We start from the raw sequence: 18,877 nt of genomic DNA, 5'->3' as shown, positions 1-18,877 counted from the left end.
GAAGTGATCGTGCTACCTACGGCACCCCATTTGCACAATTTGCATTGCATTTTTAATGTTACATCACAAAATCTCACTACATCACTCAACTAAATCAATTCTTGATATCAACAATTGTATATTCACCAGTTAAATATCCTCATAGGCTGTCATTCAAATTCAATAGTCAATTCTTGATATTAACAACTGCATTTGAATGACAGCCTATGAAAATATTTAACTAGTGAATATACAATTGTTGATATCAACCAATCAAATCTTGATATCAAAAATGGAATTGTAGATATATATATATATATATATATATATATATATATATATATATATATATATATATATATATTTTTTTTTTTTTTTTTTTTTTTTTTAATTAAGAACTAAATTGTTGATATCAAGAATACATATCCTGAGAATGAATAAAAGTCAAACTGAATTGCCATAGTACGCAGGGGTGCCCAATCCTGTTCCTGGAGATCTACCTTCCTGAGGAGTTCAGCTGAAACCTTGATCAAACACACCTGTCTGTAATTACCAAGTGCACCTTCAGATCTGACTTAGTTGGTTTAGTCGTGTTTGATCAGGCTTGGAGCTGAAATCTGCAGGAAGGTAGATCTCCTGGAACAGGATTGAGCACTGCTGGTTTACCGGTACCACAGCAGTACTGCCATACTGGACCTTTAAAACACTTGTAGATGTGAAATGATTGAATCATTAACATGGTAGTATATGTGTGTGTCTGTTATGTCTAACAAAACATTAAACATGAGCATTTCTGGGTTACCTATGGAGTAATAACTATGTAGAATACACACCATATATGTTATTTTGTGTTTTGCGATAAATACACATGAAATTTCAGATCATTTCGCGGTGAAAAGTTATGTAATTTAAAAAAATGGGAGCATAAATGCTCTTTTACTTTTTAAAATTGATAACATTATATTTTAGTAGTATGACATAAGCAAGAGCACTGAAAAGAAAGATTGATTGGACTTAAAAAAATTAAGGGGTTGCAAACAATTCATATGGGCTAAATCTAAACAAACTAATTAAGTTGAACTTACTAAATTAAATGTGTTTGTTTAAATTCAGCCTGTACAAATTGTTTGCAACCAAATACCTTAAAAAAAATGTAAATTTAATGAATTTTTTTTTCAGTGAGCGTTGTTTTTATTGGCAAAAATATCAAGATTGTAAATGCAAATGATTTCATACAACAATTCAATGAGCTAAAAATAATACATAAATTTATATTTAGATTTTTTTAACATTGATGGTGTAGACGTTTTAAAATTAAATAAGCAGAACCCTTTCTCTAAGCAAAACAAAGCTGTGTTCTCTCAGAATGAATTATTGTTTTTGAGCGAATCATGCAAAACAGTGATTAAATGCCACACTCAATATTAAAACAAGTCAAAAAACACTCAAATACGTTGTTCCTGAATCCTGAATGAATCAGACATGTTAAATGAATCTTTTGAATAAATGAATAGTGACTAAATCATTAAAGGCTAATTCACAACATAAGCCAGACGGCAAAATACACTTTGTTGGATTTTGTTGGTTCAGTGTTATATGTTCCTATTTGTTATCGCCTGTTCTTGCCGACTGAATATGCAGTAGAGGCAGTTGCTGGGTTGTAGGATGTCTGAGAAGTGATGTACTGTAATTTGGTGATTGTCTGTGAAGTGTGAACCCGCCTTGTGACTTCCTGCCACCTACTGGCTATTTTAGATTTTAGTTTTAATTTCCCATTGAATAGCATACATATTAATCTATATTACCATATTAATCTATATTAAAATATTAATCTATATTTAAAATAAACGTATTTACATTTTAATAATAACACAACATAATATATGCAATTGTAACTGCACTGTAAATACAATACGCCCTTTGAGCAGCATTAATCTGTGATTTAAATGTTACTTTAGATTAAGTTTCTGTGCTTAGATGAATTTACTTTGCACAGATTTCATTTAACTGGTAACACTGTTCATTCTCAATAATACATTGTCCAGATGAAATATATTCTGTCTCATAAATATATATGTGTATATGCTAAAGTAAAACCACGTAGTATCGTTTTTCAGGTTGTATAACATAAGATATATTTGTGGTACTGTGACAGCAGCACTATTAGGTTTGTTGATCACCTGGACTACCAGCTATCTAACCAGCCTGGCCCAGGCTGGGAATCCAAAAACCAGCAAACTGTCTTAATCTGGTCTGAATCAATATTATTTTAATCCCTGGCTATTCTTTTCTTACCAATGAGTTTTTTTTTTCTTTTTTGCAAGGAACACGAGAAAACAACACAGCCATGCAGGAAATGAAATTTATGGGAAGCAATTTCTTGCCTCCAAATCCCTGATGTTCCATTTAAAATCGTTTCATTTTTTTCAAATGACCACCCTGCAGGGAGAAAAAAAAGAGAAAACACCAGCCTAAACTAGCTGTCTGGTCCAATCTGGTCTCACAGCTGGTTCTGTAGACATGGTTTTGGATGGGTTCTGGGCACTTTTCAGAGAAGCAAAAGGCAATCCTGTTTAGGGTGAAACCCATTTTAAAGCGTTTGACTTAAAACTGCTAAAACGAGCAAACCATTTTAGTCATGCTTCAAATCGTGCTTATTCTGCACAGGGCAGTGCACAAACAATCACTTAAAAATCACTTCAGCATACAAGCAGCGCTGCGTTATCAGCAAAATAATAAAAGAGCATACTTGATGAAATAATTATGTAGCTTAAAATGCATCTGCATTGCTAGCATAATGAAAATGACGCTGTATTGCCAACATATAAAATATGCAATCAGTTAAACACCCAAAGCGTCCTGAGAGTGAGTTTTCATAATGCGAGCTCAGTTTACCTTCCACAAAGATGACATTAATGTTGAGAATCAGAACGAACTCCCAAACGTGCGGCATTCTTCATTTAGTCCATCAGGTAATTAACTTGATAACACTTGGTCAAAGTCTGAAGCGTCATTCCCCGCGAGCGTCGCCGACACGCGCGCTCCCGTCATTCTCAAATATGATGAACATCGTCCCCTCAGAAAAGACGCGACCCGTCGCGCAGATTCACTAGCAAAACGTACTGCACGGACAACCACTTCACAGTTCACAGCGTGGAAACTTCCAAGTCCAGACCCCGAACGAACGAGAGCGAGCCAGTATGTTTATTTGTCGTTGTTTGTGCTGTTGGCTGAGTCGTGGACGGTGTTTGCGGCGTTACCTGACAGCGCGCGAGGATCTGAGGTTTAGCGCGGTCTAATCCTTCTGCAGGCGGGGCTCGCGCTCCCGTGACGCTCGCTGGAGAATGCGGTTAGTTTTGACATCTATTCAAACTCTAATGCAATTACTTTCCTGCTGGTGTGAGGCTTTACAGGATTAGAAATCATCACATTCCTGTTCATTACTTGCCAAATTAGTAACACGAGCGCGTATTAAAGACAAAACTCCTAATTGTCGTCTTTCACTTTATTTATTTATTTACTTGAGAGCTAATTAATGCACACGCTTCGATAAACAGCCTTTAGCTGCGCACAGGTCTGTTGACACATCACTTTTTTTAACAAATGAACGTTTAAGTTAGACATGTAAACGACATTCACTTAATTTATAAAACATTTAAATACAAAAATAAATCAACTTAGAAAACATATCCACACAATCATGACATCAACAACAATTGGACACTTTCAGACAAGTGATCACATTTCCATAATACATAGACCCCAATAATTTCAAAAACTCTATAAAAAAAATAATAATCAATAATCAGGGCATGAAAATACACATGTACACGTCACACATGAATCCATCACTACAGCACCTACAAAGCGAGATATAAAACAGGCTGAATTTGAGATTAGGTCTTGTCCCAATTGCATAGGCGAGGAGTGTTTGTGTGCGTGTGTCTGTCTATACTGTCCTGCTTTCAACGATTCACATTCTGTAGATGTAAGGTTTTTTTTTTTAATCTTTGACTGTTTCATATATAACCTGATGCAAGATAAAAATATATCAAGCAAGAACCGAATATGATGGATGAAGTAGTGAGTCATGACTGGGCAATAGTTTTTTTTTTGGTACTATCGGAACGTCTGCATGAAAAAATAAAATAAAATCAGTGCTATTTTCAGTGAGGGCATACAAAAATCCTCTCACAGATAAATGTGGAAGCATAAAAAGAAATACAACAGCTCAACAATAAGGATGGCCCACAAGAAATGTAGATGACTCCTGAAAATTACACTCACATGTCTTTGTACAGTGTACAGTGCTCAGCATAATAGAGTACACCCCATTTCTCAGTGAATATAGGCAATGTATTTTGGTGCATTTAAACAAAACAGATTTATTAAACAGATATATTTATTAAAATAATATTTTAGTCACCAAACATATTTAGAAATTGAAAGATAATACAATTAAATTTAAGCAAAATATTGCAAAAGAAATTACAAACTACAAAATTTCAACTTCATATTTCCAATTTTTTTGCTTCTCTTGATTTTTCCTCTTTTTTAAAAAATTTGTATTTAATAATTTTATACAACATATAAATTTGGGTGTTCTAGTTTTTGGACCGTTATCGTAAGTTATTTTGTAAGATAAGCTCCAGATTTGGCTTCAGTACTGACTAATCTAATGTATATGCACAAATATAATATTGTATAGCTTTCTATTAAAAATATTAATTAAAAGATAGATTTGTGAGGGGTGTACTTATATATGCTGAGCACTTATATATGCTGACTTATTTTTATGAGTGGTTTAAGTCCTTGGTTTTCCATGATTTCCCCTGCTAAATTTGGGAAATTTCACCATGATATTTATGATAAGTAGCTAGGATTTATGAGGTTTTTGTCAAAAAATTTAAATCAGCAATGAATGAAGTCAAAATGTGTTAAAATGTCAACATGAAATGTGTTGAATTGCATTCTTGTAAAAAACAAACATTTTCTAATCAATTTTAAAATATTGCTAAAAATAAAAATGGATCTTTCCCTTGTGGTGGAGAGAGTATATTGGAGGCCTTCTGACACCAGATAAAAAAAAAAAAATGTAATTGCAACTTTTTCCCCCTCACGATTTTTGTCTCTCACAATTTAAAATTTCTGTCAATTGAGATTATTTTCTGAAGGTATGAGGAAATATAAATTGTGAGATTAAAAAAATCTAAATCTGATATAAAAATCAGAATTACAGTATGAGATACAGTCAGAATTATCTTTGTTATTTCAATTTAACTTAGCAATTCTGACCTTTTCTAACAATTCTATATACTATTTCATGTATTTAAACAATTTTTAGAAAAAAAAAAGTATTTTTAAAAAAGAGTTTAAAACTTAAAACTGAAACAATCTTGCGATTAAAAAAAAAAATCAAGATTGGGAAATGTAACTCAACTGTAAGAAGAACTTAAGCTGTGAAATATTAACTTACAAGTGAGAAAGAAGTGAGGATTGCAAAATATTAAATCATAATTTAAAAATATAGGTTAAGAACTTTTTTGTTGTTGAAACTTTGAGTTTAGAAGTAAAATAAAAAATGCAATTCAAAGAAGAAAAACCTGAACCATGATCAGCTATATAATCTCCAAATGGGGTATATGCAATGCAGACTTTTAATCTTCAGTCAGCCAGCCCAATCGCTTCTGGTGAACTGTCGCACCATTACAAAATTTCCACGTTTATCTGATTTCTTTAAAAATAAGTGACCTTAACTACATGATTGATATACGATATAAAGTGGGTATCAGACGGACAAGAAGCACTGCATTAAATTCCAGTTTTCCACGCCATGTCTTAAAAATATGGAAATTTATTTCTGTGCTCGCCTGCTGCTACTGAGGGCACTTGAGTTTACACTGTTTTTCATCTTGTTTCACGCTTGAACATCTAAACGAATGCTTAAATCTATTTAGCTGATTGTATTTTAATTACATTATAACATCAATGCTGTAAAAGAAACCTTATGAAATTGAAAATAGTCACATAAACCTTTCACCGGAGGTTTATCGTTGGCTGAAAAACACTAGCTGTGCATATAGCCCATTAAGAGAAAAATTGTTCAAATTGTGCTGTACAAAGTTAGAATTACCTTTTTTATATTTTTTATTATCCCATGGTGTAAACAAGCTTTGATAAGACACTGAGAATGTTGGTAGAGCAAGGAAAAATCTACTGAGCCAGCAGAAAAAAATCCTCATTGTTGAGCCCTGCAGCAGACATAACGTATGCATTCCATTTAAAAACACTATCAAAATAAACATCAAAACAGTATGTTTTCTCTTGTCGCACATTTTTAAATGAGCATGTCCAATTTCATCTGATATCCAAATGAAGTTCCAATCAAATCAAGTAGAGCTGCGTTTATTCAGACACAGACGTCTTTATTGTCCATTCCACTGCCTAAGCGAGAGTTTGCGAGTGCTTTTTCTCATCAGTAGTACTGCTTCTTTTCTGTCCAACTAGTGATCCAGTGTTTTTTGTTGTTCGTGGTGTCCAGAATCAAAAAGCCCTGGTTTACCTGGTACTGTTCCTTCTTACAAATCCTCACCCCTTTGTATTTTGGCATAGTTCGAAAGTAGTCGATCCTTGTAAAAAAGCCACTCTGCAAGAAGGAAAAAATCCATAAGTGTGCACGTTTCAAAAGAGAAGTCCCACCACATTTTCATAACAGGTTGATTACAGTAAGAATGTGAGCAGCATGTATTCATAGCAGCTTTAAGAAATCGGAGAGCCTCGACGGAATTCATTTCATGAGATTATGAAGCATTCTTTAAACATAAGTGAAATTATGAAGAGAGCAAATTATTAAGAGGGAGCATGTAAGAATGCGTGATAAACTCAACAGGAGATTGGGAAGGGGAAAAGAAAGCTTGTTATCTCTGTAAGAGAAGATGCGATCAGAAGGAGTTTTGTTGCCTCGGTTGAAAGCAAGCTCTCAAACGGCAGGAAAGCAAAGAACACGGTAGCGCAGAAGGAAGTTATTAGCCTTGTCAAAGCGCGAACAGGCATACAGAAGTTGTATTAAAGCAATATACAGTTGATGTTTTAAGACATCGTTCTATCTCCAAGATAACAGCGTCGCAAGCCTGAGGATAAAACAAAGAGCCTCACATATCAATTTGTTTCAGGAAAAAAACACCCTTTAGTGTTTTTGAGAGCAATGATGAGAGTGGAAAACAGACGAGGCAAGCGCTGTGTCTCAAAAGGGAAGAGGAAAGACAGTATTAGTGGAGCTTGCGTGGAATACATTATTGTTAATTAAGCCAAGCTGGGTTTTAGCTGGAGTGCTGTGGCACCTACGAACTTGCTATTTGTGTGTCAGAGGCCCGCAAAGGCCAGAATCTCAGTCCTCCTCTGTAAGGCGATCGTTTTCTGATGGCTGTGTTTTCATTTCTGCTTTCTGGGCCTTGGCCTCATAAAGCTCTCTGGTGTTGGCCCTCTTGAAGAAACCACACTGGGGAACAGGATTCAGATATGAGCAGGCAAACAAAACACAAGGCAAGGCTGGTCTACAGTCTGCAGCTCCTCTGCTTCAAGTGTCTGAAGTGTTTAAAATCACATTTAAAATATGTCCATGGATCAAGTGCTTAAAAAGACAAAACATAAATAGAATATATGAAACATTAATAGAAACATAAATAGACTGCAAAAATGTGTACTGGGACGTCAAAAATATAATTTATGCTGAAGTTTTGGAGGAAAATTCACAAATTCTTAGTATTTTTTGCATCATGTGAAACTGGACTGCAAAACTAGTGTAATGTTGCACTGGTATATTTGTGGGAATAGCCAAAAACACACGGTATGGGTCAAAATGATCGATTTTTCTTCAGATTATTATGCAAAGATCATCTTCCATGAAGAAATTTTGTACATTTTCTCCTGTAAAAATCTATCAAAATAGGCATTTTTAATAGGCATTTTTAAGAATGGAATTTGAACAACTTTAGAGGCGATTTTGTCAATATTTAGATTTTTTTAACCCTCAGATCACAGATGTTCAAATAGTTGTATCTCAGTCAAATAGTTTTCTAACCCAACAAACCAAACATCAATGGAAAAACGATTCATTCAGCTTTCAGATGTGTACATCTCAATTTCCAAAAATGTCACCCTTATTAAGGGTTTTGTGCATATACATTAGATTAGTCAGTACTGAAGTCAAATCTGGAGACTAACTTGCATAAAAACTTGCAATAACGGTCCAAAAACTAGAACAACCAAATTTATAATGTTATAGAAAAATATTAAATACAAATTTAAAAAGAGGAAAAATCAAGAGAAACAAAGAAATGGAAAAACTTAGTTGAAATTTTGTAGGTTGTGATTTTTTTGCAATATTTTGCTTGAATTTAATTGTTTATCTTTCAATTTTTAAATGTGTTTGGTGACTAAAATATTAATTTAATAAATATATCTGTTTAATAAATCTGTTTTATTTAAATGCACCAAAATACATTGCCTATATTCATTTAGAATAGGATAAAAATATTCATTTTTAAAATAGGGTGTATTTTGCTATCAGGTATGCACTCAAAATGTGTTATTTATTTTATGGTTACAGTATTATTTAATTTTTTTATCCTCTCAGGTTTGTTTGAACTTTTAAGTTGCGATTCTTTTGTCCAGAGTTTTCATATTTTGTATTCTCATTTTGTTTCTAGATGCCTCTTGTTTCTTTGTCATTTCTAATTTTAAGATCAGTTCCTAATGTGAAGTTCATTTTACTGAATCAGATAGTTATTGCACAACATTACATCTAAAATTATTAGAACTGAATGCACCTGAAAGAATGCACATAGTATATGATTCAATATTCAGCACTTTTATAAACTGCTATACACTCTCAGAAATAAAGGTACGCAATCTGTCTCTGGGGTGGTACCTAAAAGGTCCATATTAATACCTCAAGGGTACATATTAGGACCTAAACATTTTAAGAGGAACACTTTTGTACTTTTTTGGTCTTAATATTTACCCTTGAGGTATTAATATGGACCTTTTAGGTACAAATTTGTACCTTTCGAAAAGGTACCACCAAATGACAGATTGCGTACCTTTATTTCTGAGACTGTACAGCAAAAACAACCCAATCATTATTAGTCATTTTAGAAACAGATTTAAATAATCTTGAGTTTTCTGCAAAAAAGAACATTGGCATTTTTCACTCACCACACACGAAAACATAATTACAAGTGCTCATTATAGAAACTTTCTAGGATGACTTGAACACGTCAATAAATACATAAGGGATAACAAATGAGAAACAGAGTTGATTTTTCATTTTAGGTGAACCTCCCCTTTAATAAAAAGCAACAATCTGACATGTTTTGTCAATAACATGCCTCTGAAACTCAGGGGTTAAAGAAAATCTTGAGTTTCCCTCTCATAATTATGATTTTGGGGTGACGTTTAAATGCGATAAACTCACAAATGTGTTTTTTTCTGACAAGATCCATCCACACTGTAAAACCACACACAAAAATCCTGGTAATTTTCTGCCAGGGGATTATTCATTCATGTTTTTCAGACTCAGTGCTGTTCAAAATAAAGTTTATATTTATACAGACACAGCTCTACAAATGTAGGAAAAGTCCTTCATATTAATACAGCGCATTGTGATATGGTTTGACAGATTGTTTTTTAGAGAATGGATATCCAGTGTAATATTTCTTCCTTCCTGAATGTTGGATTATGTGTATAAACCCTGTTCACTTCTATATGTTTATTTGTTATTGTGAAAGCCCAGTAGATGAATAGAAGAAGTCAGAACTCATAAGAATAGTTCAGTGTGGGTTCCTTTGGGTTTATATAATGAGGTTTTTCAGTTCACAAGTAAAATGTGGTAATTACACAGACTTGTACTCCTAATATTCCTATAAACATATATTTTCTAAAATACACATAATAGCTTTAAAATCAGTCATTTATATATATATATATATATATATATATATATATATATATATATATATATATATATATATATATATATATATTTATACAACAGTTCTGTCTGGTTCTCGAATCTGATAGCCATGCAATCTTCTGCAATATCAGAACTCATACAGCCTCCTCATCGTTCTGTATTACTTCGGCCACACAGAGTGATGACAGATCAATAAACTCACTACACTGACAAATATTGCAGCTGTTGTACAACAATGTACTTTTGAGGCTGTTTTAAGCGAGAATGTAGTTGTTTAGATTACAACTATGCAGTTTATTTATAAGGATAGTGTCTATTTTAAATATTTATTTAAATATATTAAATAAATTTATTTAATTTCTGCGATACAGCGCATCGACGGCCATTAGCCTGTCACTGAGCAGAGCAAAGACGGTTGACGTTGTACATCCGGTGATGGCGACAGAGACCGCATAATAAGCCCTTAGAGGAGAAAAGATTGCCATATTTTCAAACTACAGCTGATCAAAACATTATTAAACTGATAAGTGACTTTATGTGTCGAGTTCTCTCTTTTTTATGTTGCAGTGCTGCATTTCTACCATAGTAATTGTAGTGTGTTGAGCGTGAGATGGGATTCGCATAACAGGAATGTATGTATTTTGTGTTGGCCACTATTGTATAACCCTGAGTTACTTTTTGGTTGACCATCTGTTTCTAATGAGTCTCCTGTTTTGGTTACTGCAGACTAGTTCAGTTTTAAAAAAAAAGAAGAAATGCCCGCATGTGTTGAGCATTTTCCTTATTGCAAACACAACAGTAATCTGGTTGTGTTTGCGCTGCTTTGGCTTTTCCGGGTTAATTATTGTGAACAGAGAAATACTGCGAAATCTCTGTAGACTGATGGCATTTCATGTTGTTCAGCCTCATAATCTTAAAATGTCAGCAAAATCACCTGTTTTGTGATCACTTTAGACCGTACACTAGAGAATCATTCAAATACTAGATCTAAAGTGACGTTGGTTAATTAATAACTGCTTCTGCTGTTTTGACGTCAGCTGCAGATGTGAATGAATGGTGGACTTTTAGGACAAAAGGACTTTTAGACCCTCTGTGTTTAATTTTCTTTCTTATATCCACGATTATGCAGTTGAACTGTTGTATTAATGCAATATCACACTAGTAGCAGTGCGATATGGCTGTATATTGTCACTGGTGGGACACTAAGGCACAACGCTCAGCGCACGCCTCCCACCAGTTCCGATATACAGCCATAATCGCACTGCTACTCGTGTAATATTGCTATATATATTACATACATAATTATATATGTAATTAATAGTGTAGAGTAAAATCTAAAGATATGCATGGTCAAAAAATGAACTAATTATAATTAGTAATGTGGGCTACTATTTTAATAGTGTAGGCTAGTATAGTTAATGTAATTTATAAACCTCATGACTGGTAAGTTTATAGACATCAAATTCTGAATGCCTGACTGATGTCTCGCACAAAAGAAGAATTAAAATGTGTGGCAATACGTGTTGCTCTTCTCAAGGTGCAGTTAAAAACAAACTTCACACTTGTTTATGGTGTTAAAGCATAATGTGATAAACTGAATCTGTTGTTTATGCCATTCCATCCAGAATAGCATGCAGATGTGCGAACAAAAGATAAGTGTGCGGCACAGAAGCACAAAAGGATCCTCACCTTCCACAGAAGACCAACAATCAGGCTCAGCAGAAACACTCCTGCCAGAACGGACACGATGATGATCCACAGAGGAGCTTCATACGGTAGTTCTTCAGCCACGGCAGGGTCTATATCTACTGTAAACTAAACCCAGCAGAGATGTTTACTGTCATTAATCTCTAACACGCCAGGAAATACATACAGCAAAATTGCCTCATTTTAATAAATATTTGATTTTCCTCCCACTTATGCTAAATGTATGCAAGAACGAATCTTGGATAGAAGAGAAAACTCTGAGATTTGTACCTCACGGATGTTATTGTTCATCTTGATGGTTTTTTTGTCCGTTTTTAGAGTCAGCGTGACACTGCCTTGCACACTTACTCCTTTAGCTCTGTAGTCCTGTAAAACAAAAGAGCAGCACAAATGTTATTTTAGACAATAAATGTTATTTACACTAGTTTCCCAAGCACTGCTTATCTGGGATGTGCTTCCTTTTGGACTAGCGATGGGTCATTTGTAGAAGATTTGTTCTTGGGGTCTGTCTTATGAGCAATGAAGAACAACCTGGGAAGCTGAACAAATGTTTTGTACTTCTCTTCATTTATCTTTGGCTTCAATATAATGACTTCCTAATCTGGAATAAGATCAAAGCTTGTGAATGTGATTGTGTACAGGGAATCTGGCTACTGAAAATAGAACATTTTAACTCTACTACTTGAGTTCATTACTTGGTAATGAAATCTGATTTTTTTTATTTCTACATGGTATACACTCCACCTGGGTAAAGGAGAATGAAAAATAAATTGTAATCCATGATTCTGCACTATAAACAAAGGCTGGGTTTTATACAATTCCTTCATGTTATCCTAACACAATCCGTTTTTACAAATTTAAGTGGACTGAACATGGAACAATTAAGTTATCTCCAAAAAAAACTTAAGAATTGTGTTGTTTCAACTCATTTTAAGTAAGTAGTTTGAACAAACGGCAAAAGTCATTTTCTGAATGTGAATTTGGGGACAAAATTAGCTCTCAATTAATTACAGCTAGAATGAACTTAATTATAGAATTAATAGGTATATAGAATTAAAGTTATAAAGAATAAATAATAATAATTTATAATAATAATTCCTTGCATTTATATAGCGCTTTTCTGGACACTCAAAGCGCTTTACACATTTTTGGGGGGAATCTCCTTATCCACCATCAGTGTGCATCCACCTGGATGACGTGACGGCAGCCTTATTGCTCCAGACCGCACACCACACACCAGCTGATTGGTGGAGAGGAGACAGATTGATGAAATCAATCAGCTGGTTTGTGGTGTGCAGTCTGGTGCAATATGGCTGCCGTCACGTCAGCCCTACTTTTTTTCGAAGTGTAGGATTTTTAATGACCATAGAGAGTTAGGACCTCGGTTTAACGTCTCATCCAAAAGATGGCGCTTACTGAGCAGAGTCCCCACAGACCACAGGTTGAGCACCCCCTGCTGGTCCCACTAACACTACTTCTGGCAGCAACCTAGCTTTCCCATGTGGTTTCCCATCCAGGAACTGACCAGGCACAGCCCTGCTTGGCTACAGTGGGCGACCATGTGAGAGTTGCAGATGTGAGAGTTGCAGAGAGCAAGCTGCCAGCAATTACGCAATTTAACTTGAAATACTTCAATCCTGGAAGATTTTAGCATGTTGTTGCTGCTTTCAGGTATGTTCAAATTTGTTCATCCAATGCATTCATTTTCATTCATTTATTTTCTTTTCGGCTTAGTCCCTTTATTAATCAGGGGTCGCCAGAGCGGATTGAATCGCCAACTTATCCAGCCAACTTATGTTTTACACAGCGGATGCCCTTCCAGCTGCAACCCATCACTGTGAAACATCCATACACACTCATACACTACGGACAATTTAGCTTAGCCAATTCTCCTATATCACATGTCTTTGGACTTGTGGGGGAAACCAGAGCACCCGGAGGAAACCGACGCAAACATAAGGAGAACGTGCAAACTCTACACACTCTCCAGCCGAGGCTCAAACCAGCGACCTTCTGGCTGTGAGGCGAATGTGCTACCCACTGCGCCACCATGCAGCCCCTCATGCAATGCAGATATTACCAATTTTGTTTAGTCAGTTGAGCCACATTAACCAAAAATATTATCACGTCCTTTCATAAATATTTCTATGACTTTACAATACATTCCCATTCCTAAAAATAAAAATATATCAATTACTTAATTTAGCATATTTTAAGATTTATATATTATGAGTTAGTTAATTATTATTAGCAAAAAAACAACTCATAACGCCCCAGCAATTCTTTAGTCTGAGAAACCCTGACCTAAAATAAATGAATTGTATGTTGATGAAAGAAATAACATTTCTGTTTTTAAAACAATAATCCTATTCAAATGAATGTTATAAACAAGTTATGTCAAAACTTATCCAGAAGTAGTCAGAATACATTACCTATAATCAGTAAACTCATTTATGAGACTGACTACAAATTTCATCATCTTTCCAGCACTTACAAACATCATGCTGTCACTTTTGATAAGCTTCATGCACATTTGCTGAATAATGCTTTACAAAAAGAATTATATAAAAAGAGGACAAATCTTACAGACCCTAAAATGGAAGCATCCAATTATTCACCTATAGATCTACTGTCCTGGATATTTTAACCCCCATCCTTTTTAAAAACACCTAAACCAGCAAATCAAGGTCTTACTAGGCATAAAGTTCAGGACAAGTGTGTTTAGGCATGTTGGAGCTGAACTCTCAGGGCAGTGAAGCTCTTAAACAGAGTTTCAGCGCTCCTGCCCAAAACTTTTAAACAGTAGTGTCTAATGTTTCAGATTTTTAAAACTGTTTTCAACATTGGTAATCCAAATGATAATCAGAATGATATATGTACAATGTTTTCTGAAGAATCATGTGACCCTGAAGATTGGAGAAATTATGCGGAAAAATCAGCGTTCACAAACAACAACAATGTCATTTATTCTTGTGAATTCTTTTTGAAATATATTTAAATATTAGGTTACATAAATGCAGCCTTGTTCAGTGCAAGAGAGTTATTTTAAAGCCATTAAAATATACATTATAAAGCAACAGATGCTGTTTTCAAAATGAAGGAGAACATTATTTGGCCACTTCGGGGTTGTGAAGTGTTGCAACGTTTTTCATAGCTAATGTGGGGAAATACTTCAGGCTATATGACTTTATACATCCACTAAAATCACACTGGGACCAGTTAAAAGAAATGTCTTAGAACAGAGCAGTAAGTTTTGAGAAAAGACAAGCATCAGTTGTTTTCAGACACTCCTCATTTTTAAAGCCGTAGTGTCCAAACATCTTATCAACTTTAAGGCAATATACACGTGGTATACAGGAAGACTCGGCCAGGTGTGACAAAACGAAACCACTTCAACCCTTCATAAATTGAAAAACATCACAAAGCAAACATGAGATTTATCCATGAGAGTCTGACATGTGATAAGTCTGCAGTAATGGGAAGAAAACATGACGTTTCAGGTGCAAAGCAAGCCCTGACCTCAAGCATGGTGCTGTTCCAAACACGCGCTCTGACGGTGAGGACGGCTGAGGTTTTCATTCCACTCAAAGGGCAGCTGAAGGTCTGACAGCGGGCAGTGCCCTTGGTGCAGTTCTGACATTGAGAAAGAGAGAGCAGTGACAGCCAGTAAACTCTTTAGGCAAGACACTTAATGTGAATAGAGCAATGAGTAGGACCAGACAGAATCTGCGGACACTTTTTGCTATTTATGTAGAAGGATTTTGGGAGTATCATAACTAAAAACTTAATATGAAATAAAATACAATACGTTTTTAACTTGTATATAATTTTAATGTTTTTAAAATTATATGTATTTTAATGTTAACAATGCAAATCCACCTAGATTAATTTATTTGGTAAACAAAGCAAGTCTCTCATGTAATATATCTACTAAAATACAGAAAATTTAACTTTACAAACTGTACTGTAAATAAATCATATGAACATTTTAATATTACTGTTATTACATCACATTAATATTAGTGAAATTATTTTAAAAACTGAATAAGTATAAATGTACACACATTTACAAAAGTAAATACATAGACTCAATGATGGGCTAAAAATCTGGGGAAATCTATGGAAATGTTTGGTTTTCTGTGCATGTTGATTCCGTGTGGGCCTATGTTATGTTACTGACTACAAATTTCATTATCTTTCCAGCACTTATAAACATTAACAATGTCTATACTGTCATTTTTGATAGCTTTAATAGACCCTTTCTCTTTCATTTCTTTGCAAAGAAGATAATTCTTACAGACCCTAAAAGAGGGGCGTTACTGTTTAACCCCTCTTTACTGATGTGAAACTGTGAGACTTTAAGAAGTTACAGTAAATGCAAGACTGATAACTCGGTCAAGCAACATAACTGCAATGTGAGTCTTCAGTGACTGCTTTGACGCTCGAGTGCCACCATTTTAGAACAGAATAGACATATTCCATAATAAAGTTACTTGTAAGTAGGCTGGACACTGTCACAAAACTTTACTGATACTAAAGTTATAGCCACATGTACCCTGTTGATTGATTAAATTAGCTGCCAATACTATTTGTATTAGCTTTCTAAAATGTTTAAATATGCAAATTAGGCATAATTTAAAAAAAACTAAAAAAAAAACACAAATATCTGAACACTGGATAAAGTCAGGTTCAATATTGGTGTTCCCCATTTTTGATGTATTAGAGTCAAAGGGTTTTACCAAGTAGATTTTGGGAATCTCTAGTTTTAACTCATTTAAATCATTCAGAAAACACTGCAAACAGCCAGTAAACTTTTGTAGAGTAAAATGTATATAAATCAGGGAAATAATATAAGAATTCTGTAGGTATAAAAAAATGTATGAATTGATGTATGAATCTCCCTGTGGAAAAAACTTGGACTATGAAATGAAAATGGACTATAAAATAGTGCTGTACTTGAAATCTACACACAAACAAACACTTTAAAGTGTACTTTAGATGTTAACTTTATATTTTAATGAAAAAACACTTTCTAAAAGACAAAATCTCAAAATTAGTGCTTAGTTGCATACTACATCCTGCAAAGTATCAGAGGAGACATGACATGCCGCTATCATCCAGTTGCCTAGCAACACAACAATGGTTGAGGGAGATGGATATACGCACCAGGACTTCTCTAGGCTTGTTTTGGCCCTGGCGGGTTTTCTGCGACATAGCCAATGTGGACTCCAACAAGGCCTCGTCTCTTTTTCTCCTCCTAGACTTACGCTCTGACACCTAAACCACAGAGGCAACACATCCATCACATTAACAAACACAATATGCACAGTACACGACAATGACACTGATGCAGAGGTGATGTATTTTTTTGTCAGTCAACCTTGAAACAAATATTTTAGCATCTTTGGGTCCATTTGTGGTTATATATATATATATATATATATATATATATATATATATATATATATATATATATATATATCTATATATATATCTATAATATAGATATATATATAGATAGATAGATAGATAGATAGATAGATAGATAGATAGATAGATAGATAGATAGAGAGATAGATAGATAGATAGATAGATAGATAGATAGATAGATAGATAGATAGATAGATAGATAGATAGATAGATAGATAGATAGATAGATAGATAGATAGATAGATAGTTTTTTTATTGCACAACATGAAATATAAAAAGTATGACCTCATTGATGTTGAAGCTTTTTCTTGTCTGGCTAAGTGGAACTACAGAGGTTTTCTGGCACATTAAACATCATCATAACATTGAACAGGAAAAATGTCTCCTCACTAATTCACTTTTACAGCTTCTTTACGTTTATAATTATGCACAAACTAAATGTTTTTGAATAAAGACAGAGTTATTGAAACCTCAATAGTGAAGATACTTATGTCAAGGAACTTTGGTGTAATTCATGTATAGAGTTATGTTAACTTTTACTTCTAGTAATTCTATTAAGACTTCTGAATGCATAAATGTCATAACTAGTAATCTAATGTATTTACGTGTAATGTAACTTTTTTATTTTGTTAAAATGAACATCACAAAATAGTGATCCTGATATTAAACAAAATGTAAAAATTATTACATTTAATAAGGGTTGTGACCAAAGGTTAATTGCTGATGCATATTTTACAACCTTGGCTGATTCTGATTACATACCCTACATACATTTCTGGAGAGCCCCAAATACACCTCAGGAGCTACTTTTTTTTTTTTAGTTTTTGTTGTCGTGAATCCACTAGAGGCCGCTGTGTACGCTTTTTCAGATCTCAAATTTCTCTTGTGAGTGCAATTTGCGCCTGCTGTTCTTGCATAAATCCACCAGAGGCAGATGTCGACAGACTGACTGATAACAGACCGATCACTCTTTTTGGCTACATAATTCGCGATCTCCAGAAATGTATATAGGGCTACGTTTTCAGAATGAGCTTATATTTATATTGTAATATTTTCAATTTACTGTTACTGTAAACTTTATTGTCCCCTTTTGGGGCGATTTGTTCAGCAGCATACTAGATTTACAACACATATCATACCACACACTAAAAACAAACATTAAACAACATTAATAGTACTAAAATACAGCAACTACCTCTTCACATTAAAAATCAGCAAATCTATCGCACAAGAAACAAATGAAAATTTAAATCTGTTGGTCCTTGCCAAAGGGACCCTATACAGAGTTCCTGAGGGAAGTATCTGAAATAAATCAAAAAAGAGTATGGGATATATCAGATGTAATCTGATGGGCTCTCTTTAACACCTTGCTTTCATACAAATAGTATAAACCCAGCACTTTTACCCCCTAATATGCGCAACTTTGCAAACAACAACAAAACAACAAAAAATAAGGTCAAGCATCTTGGTGTGATTCTGAAGTCAGATATGAGTTTCAGTAGTCATGTCAAAGCAGTAACTACATCAGCATACTCAGGGGTGTAGCAGACATTTTAAAAGTGGGGGGACGGTTGTATGAGATCATGCGTTCATATAATTATTAATCACCTGTTTCTAAATGGTTTGTCTCTAAAAGTGAGGGGGACGTATCACCCCGTCCCCCCGGTTGTTATGCCCCTGAGCATACTATCATCTCAAAAACATTGAAGGAATTAGATGCTTTGTTTCCAGTGAGGACTTAGAGAAACTTGTTCATGCTTTTATCAGCAGCAGGGTGGATTACTGTAA

General features: G+C 34.4%; 2 protein-coding genes across 5 annotated transcripts in view; both read right to left on the bottom strand.

Annotated features, from left to right (window-relative positions):
- Positions 1-3,319, bottom strand: part of ca10b (carbonic anhydrase Xb) — a 57,545-nt gene extending 54,226 nt beyond the window's left edge. For both annotated transcript variants that reach the window (XM_056453814.1, XM_056453813.1), the window contains exon 1: positions 2,875-3,319. In XM_056453814.1, coding sequence (XP_056309789.1) covers positions 2,875-2,932 — 58 coding nt within the window. In that variant the 5' untranslated portion in view covers positions 2,933-3,319. The remainder of the gene's footprint in view (positions 1-2,874) is intronic.
- A 2,103-nt stretch (positions 3,320-5,422) lies between these two features.
- itga3a (integrin, alpha 3a) overlaps positions 5,423-18,877 on the bottom strand; it is a 71,831-nt gene continuing 58,376 nt past the window's right edge. Inside the window, exons 21-26 of one of the 3 annotated variants that reach the window (XM_056453812.1) lie at positions 16,826-16,936; positions 15,179-15,292; positions 11,930-12,025; positions 11,642-11,767; positions 7,320-7,477; positions 5,423-6,625 (exon numbers count right to left, since the gene is read on the bottom strand). In XM_056453812.1, coding sequence (XP_056309787.1) covers positions 7,367-7,477; positions 11,642-11,767; positions 11,930-12,025; positions 15,179-15,292; positions 16,826-16,936 — 558 coding nt within the window. In that variant the 3' untranslated portion in view covers positions 5,423-6,625; positions 7,320-7,366. The remainder of the gene's footprint in view (positions 6,626-7,319; positions 7,478-11,641; positions 11,768-11,929; positions 12,026-15,178; positions 15,293-16,825; positions 16,937-18,877) is intronic. The other 2 variants (XM_056453811.1, XM_056453810.1) reach the window with 2 other exon arrangements.

Source organism: Danio aesculapii, chromosome 3 (genome assembly GCF_903798145.1).
Source record: "Danio aesculapii chromosome 3, fDanAes4.1, whole genome shotgun sequence".
Taxonomy (NCBI): Eukaryota; Metazoa; Chordata; class Actinopteri; order Cypriniformes; family Danionidae; genus Danio; species Danio aesculapii.
This window is presented reverse-complemented; position numbering and strand designations above follow the sequence as displayed.